Source organism: Mastomys coucha, unplaced genomic scaffold, assembly GCF_008632895.1.
Source record: "Mastomys coucha isolate ucsf_1 unplaced genomic scaffold, UCSF_Mcou_1 pScaffold20, whole genome shotgun sequence".
NCBI lineage: Eukaryota > Metazoa > Chordata > Mammalia > Rodentia > Muridae > Mastomys > Mastomys coucha.
Window position 1 is genome coordinate 51,204,437 of NW_022196903.1, and position 6,000 is coordinate 51,210,436.

The 6,000-nt window shown below is 38.9% G+C and overlaps 1 protein-coding gene across 8 annotated transcripts in view; it reads right to left on the minus strand.

Annotated features, from left to right (window-relative positions):
• Pde1c (phosphodiesterase 1C) overlaps positions 1-6,000 on the minus strand; it is a 454,206-nt gene that overhangs the window by 85,983 nt on the left and 362,223 nt on the right. For all 8 annotated transcript variants that reach the window (XM_031382002.1, XM_031382005.1, XM_031382004.1 and 5 more), the window contains one exon: positions 5,154-5,294. In XM_031382002.1, the coding sequence (XP_031237862.1) occupies positions 5,154-5,294 (141 nt within the window). The remainder of the gene's footprint in view (positions 1-5,153; positions 5,295-6,000) is intronic.

The window sequence follows — 6,000 nt, forward strand, 5'->3', positions numbered from 1 at the left end:
CCCTGTATACAAGTCTTGTTCTTGAGCCATACAAAATCAATGTCATATTTTAAAATATGATGGTGGATGGGAATTAGCATAGCACCTAAGCAAATCCAAATCACAGAGTATTAGTAGTCCAGGCAGCAGAAAGCCTACGAAAAATTAATTCCCACATTACAATTATCAGGCACACTTCTTCCCCACACAGACATACCATCAGCTATTCTTAGTTATCACTTAGCTTCTAATAAATCCAAACAGCAAGGGATCAAACAAGCACACAGCAAAACCTAAACTGTTCTTTTGAAACTCTTGAAACTCATTTTAAAGCCAGAGCCTTGTAATGATCAGTATGTTTACTGGCTTGGGGATAAGAAGTGGGGAAAATGATTTCTGGAAGAAAAGGGGAGGGACATAAAACAGTTTCACAGAGTACAGACATCAAAGATGAGCCTCAGTGATGGGGAGAGTGGAGGAGGGCTTTCAGCAGACCTGTCCACCTTGAGTAATGAAATGAGTCCCTGGCCAGAGTGGGAATCAGTGCAAACTGGGGGCTCTGAATCATCAGGCATTAAAAGCCAGAGTGAATGAAGACTGTAAACCAACTCAACAGGCAGTAGTGTTTATGTCCCATAGAGTAGCAGAGGCAGTCCAACACTCTAGGAAGAATACTTGTCTGAATAGAGAGGAAAGATGAAAAGGTTCTTACAGCATGTGTAAATAGCATGGAGATAGAAGCCATGGGACTCAGAGCTGAATTATGGTAGGTACTGATAAAAAGAAGTTACAGTCAATAGAACAACAGATTATGCATGGCCTCCCAACACTGCACCAGTACTAAACACTTCCTTGGTTGAAACAGATGACATCCTTGGTAAAAGTAAAATTGGAAAAAGTAGAAGAAAACATTTTGAGGAAAATTGGGATTCATATTTTAATGTGGCTCCAATTTCTTTGTCCTTTCCTACTTAATTACTGTAAATGCAGAGGTTTTAAGTCAAAATATAAGCAATCAGAAATTTAAATTCCTCAGGCATTTTTGTCCCAGGATTACCTGACTGTGATATTTGCTTATATCTCAAATTCGTCTGTCAAGACTATTCACTGACAGAGCTGTCTGGACACCTGGAGGTGGTATATTTTATACTGTGGCATGTGTGGCTCTGAAAAGCAAGCTGTGTGCTTAGGTATGTGGATAGGTGAGAAGAATAATATACAACAGAGGAAATCTGAAAGAAATGGACATGAGTCAATTTCTACTTTTACAGGATACATTACTCTAAGTAAACTGTGATTCTGTTGTGTGAACAGCAGCTTCTATTTTTACATTATTGTTCTATTGCTACCTTCACAAACCAATGCAAAAAAGATAGGTGAAAAACATCTCATGCATATACCACACACAGCCACACACACACACACACACACAGAGAGAGAGAGAGAGAGAGAGAGAGAGAGAGAGAGAGAGAGAGAGAGAGAGAGAGAGGAGAAAGTGCTAGGTCATAAAAAGAAGGATGAGTAGGACTGGAGAGATGGCTCAGCAGTTAAAAGCACTGACTGCTCTTCCAGAGGTCATGAGTTCAATTTCCAGCAACCACAAGATGGCTCACAACCATCTGTAATGGGATCTAATGCCCTCTTCTGGTGTGTCTGAAGACAGTTACAGTGTACTCATATAAATAAAATGAAAAGTAAATCTTCTAACAACAAAAAGTATGAGTAGATAAAGTGTTTGTGATATAAACACAAAGCCCTGAGATCTGTTCCTAGCACCCACAAGAAAAGCCATGTGTGGTTCCTGTGATCCCAAGCCTAGAAAGATAGAGACAGACAGATCCCTGGGGCTCACTGGCCAGCCAGTTTAGCCTAATTGTCAATAGGAGACCGTCTCAAAGAAAATGCAGGTGAGACCCAGTGAAGAACACCTGAGGTTGTCTTCTGTCCTCGGCATGCTCACACATACACATGCCCCTGCACACACACTTGTGCATGCATACATGAAACCATTGATACAAGTTAGTGGCAACTTGTATTAACATAAATGTTTCAGAATCTTTCTTTAGAGGTGATGAAGCTGTTTGATTCATATTTATATCCCATGGGATACTGTACACATAGGTACTAAGAATATGCTGACTAGATGAGCTCAGAGCACTACTTGGCTTCTGCCTCAGCCTACACATTACCTTCAAGTACACATCCGTGAGGATTATGAGGTATGAGGAGTTCTCTTTCATCGAAGATAACTGGAGAATTATGGTCAAATACTTCAGTGCATGACCACAGAAGTCAGACCCGGGGGGAATAAAGAGATCAGCTTATTGTTTAAGAGTCCTTGCTACTTTTGCAGAGGACCTGGATTCTGTTCCAAGTACTCACATGACAATTCACAGTTCCCTATTACTATTCCCTATTACTGGTTCTAGGGAATATGAAACCCTCTACTACATGGGCACCAGGCATGCAGTCAAACATTTATACACACAAAATTAAAAAGTAATTGATAAAAAAAAAAGAAGTCAGATCTGAGACCAGTTTAGCTGTGCCACTGTATTAGTTGTTTAGGGGATTTATTTTTCAGGGATAGGAGCAAATTTCCTCAGGCTGAGAACCGATTTACAGGAATGTGTATTTTATTGTACATGGCAAGTTATGTTTGCATAGACATTTGAGAAGACAATGTGCAGTAGTTACTTGTGCTAGCTTTCCATTACAGTGAAAAGTACCCAGGATAAAAGAGGAAAGATTGATTTCAACTTATGAGTCTGAAGGTTTGAGCCTTGGAATTTTACAGTTTCCTCTCTTCAGTTTTGGAGTTCTTTATCCATGATTGTACATTTTTCAGTCATGGATCTCAGTGTGGACAGCTGTGTCAGTCCCTGTCTTCACAGGTCCGACTTAGCATGTGCTCTCCTGCTTCAGTCCACACCATCATGAGTCAGGTTGGGTGTAGATACCCTGTTTTCTTCCATGTGGTCATGGAATTATCATTTTGTGTGATTGTTGGTCTGAGTAGAAACTCTGTTATCACAACAAACAAGTTCTCTGATTTTGGAATGGCGTCTTAAATAGTATCTTTCTAAAATGAGTCATTTAATAAAAACTACAATATGATAATGGCTTTGAGGGAAGTTCTATAATAATCTGGTATTAATATATTCTAAGTTGAGGGAGAAAACATTCAATGTTTTTGAGACTTTATTTGTAGCCATCTTCAAGGTAAAATCTTTCTCAAAATTCAGAAGAGAGGAAATCTGGGTACAGAGACTCAAGTGTTTTATCACAGGTCACAAGATCTATAATAATTAAGCAAGGATTTATATCTAGTGTATCTAGCCCCAAAGTCTACTCCTTCCCCTGTATTCCAAATTTAATTCAGTGAGCTATAGACTGAGCCACTGCCCAGAAAAGACATATGTGTATTGGTTGTGGCCGATTATCAGGCCCCAAAAGTTTTACTTTCACAGGCTTGAAGAGATCTGTGAAAATAGATTGCCATTCTCTTGACCCAGAAAATCATGTAAGTCAAGAGGTTCAAATCTTTGTTTGTTTCCACTTTGAAAACATTCACAAATGTTCCAGGCCGTCAATAGTGTGCATATCCAATGAGCTACCAGCAATTGAAAGGTATCATGCTAAAGGAGCTATGAGTGCCAGTCCTATTACTAGTGGTTTTTTGTTTTTTTGTTTTATTTTGTTTTTTTGTTTTTGTTTTATTTTTTATTTTTATTTTTTTTACTTTTTCTAAGAGATCCACAGAAAGGTAGTCGGTATAAGTCCATAGAATAGTCCAGTGGAGTCAGAAGCTGTGTTCAAGTCCAAACAGTGGGGCTGGACTTGTGATCACTGACCCACGAGCAGTGCTCAGTTTTTGCTGTGTGTGCTCAAAGGTGTAGACAGCACATGAGAGCTTATTGGGTTAGATGCAGATTCCTAGTTGCTGAATATACCCAAGTTAACAAGACATGTACCAAACATATAACACTCATGGTCACATTAACCCATGCCACACTAAGATGATCCTCACTGAGAAGGGACACACTGTTCCTAAGCCAGAGGAGAGGACCTCACAGGAGAAAAAGATAACCCAGTGCCAAGTGCAAAATCAAAAAATTTGGCTCATTACAAGTTCAAATAGACATGAAAAAACAATACACACACGCACACACACACACACACACACACACACACACACACACACACATTATCTAAAGGTAATCTCAATGTGGAAAGGCATGGAAAGCTATTTTATTTGTTCATTGTTTGGGGAGTTTTCTTTTTACCAAGAAATTTATGCACATTATAATTGGTGGCTTATATGGAGGTAAAGAAAGCAAAGTAGGCTGGGGAGATGATTCAATGGACAAAGGCACTTCCCAATGAGCTTTACAAGCTAAGTTCAGCCCCTGGCCTCTGCAAGGTAGAAGGAGATAGCTGATTCCTACAATTGTTTTCTGACATCTACATGCCTATTGTAGCACATGAGAACTCTCTCATACTCACATACAAGAAACAAAGAAACAAAATAAAAAGTTAAGAAGTCAAAAGCACAATCAACTTGAACAGGCCAGTTAATAAAATACATTACAGAAAAGACATCTCAAATGTAGAATCATAATAACATTTCAAATGATTCAAAGTAAAGACTGACCCTTACTTAGCTCAACAAAAATGCATAGGATGTAAATAACCAAAGTGCTTCTGAAAAAGACCTAGTAGTTTAAGTTAAATATGAGTTTGAGTAATGGTAAACAAATCTACTGAATACAATTTCAGCATCAGTGAATATCATTGTTAATTGACAGTTGCTATGAGTCAAGATGACCACTTCTATATGTGAAAATATGTACTTCTAGTAAATATTTTTAATTGGTCATGATCTATTTTAATGGACCCAGAACAAGGAAAAACATTGCAGAGAACCCCTAGGCTCTCCATAATGATCAGAGGAGCACTTCAGAACACCTCAACACTCTCCATAGTAACCAGAGGAGCACTTCAGAGAACCCCCAGTCTCTCCATAATGATCAGGGAGCACTTCCGAATGTCCCAAGATTCTCCATACTAATCAGGGGATGTTAGGAAATAGGGAGTTCACAAGGCAATACATTCACTCCAGGCTCACCTCATCACACCCTTCAACACAAATGAGAGTCTCTGTTTGTACTTACTGCTACTCCTGTCTTATAAAGGAGGTAATGCACAGTCTGTGTGACATCAGCTGCATGCATCAGGTTATGGTAAGGATTTTTGTGCTTGCTGTAACCCACTTCAAGGGCCTCCACAAATGAGACAAGTGCAGAAATGGGTATCTGAAAGAGAAGAGTAAGCTTCACTCACTAAAGACAGAATTATCTTATGAGAAACACTAAGGTCCCTGCCTTGCTTGTTTTGAGGGCTATTGTAGATCACAGGAGGAAGCCACAATATTTCATAGTTAATAAAATTCCCTGATGAAACTGTTAGATATTTTTGAAGTCTAACACTAGGTCCCTGGGTGAAGAACACTTGGTCTTACAAACTGCCAAAGAACTATACAGATTCCTCTCTAAGACATTTTGTTTAAAATATAAACCAAGGAGGTTTAATGTGCACATATAAAACCCTATTATTGGTGACTCCTAAAGTTCCATATTTTTTTTGTCATTTATCTGTTTTTAGTCTTTTGCTCCAATCCCAAGAGGTAAGAGGTGTTATGCAGGTGCATACAACCTTTATTCTGAGAAAAGTGTCCCCAGTACCTATACTTTCTTGAAGGCTTCTGATGTAGGCACAAAGAAGGACAAACAACACTGCTGTAAGTTATTTATGGTCATGTAGAAAGAACATGCTTCAATACAGCCCTTAAGAAATGATAATAGCCAGAACCTGGAAACAATCCAGATGTCCCTCAACAGAGGAGTGGATACAGAAATTGTGGTACGTCTACACAATGGAGGTATGTGGTACGTCTACTCAGCTATTAAAAACAATAAATTTATGAAATTCTTAGGGAAATGGATGGATCTGGAGAATATC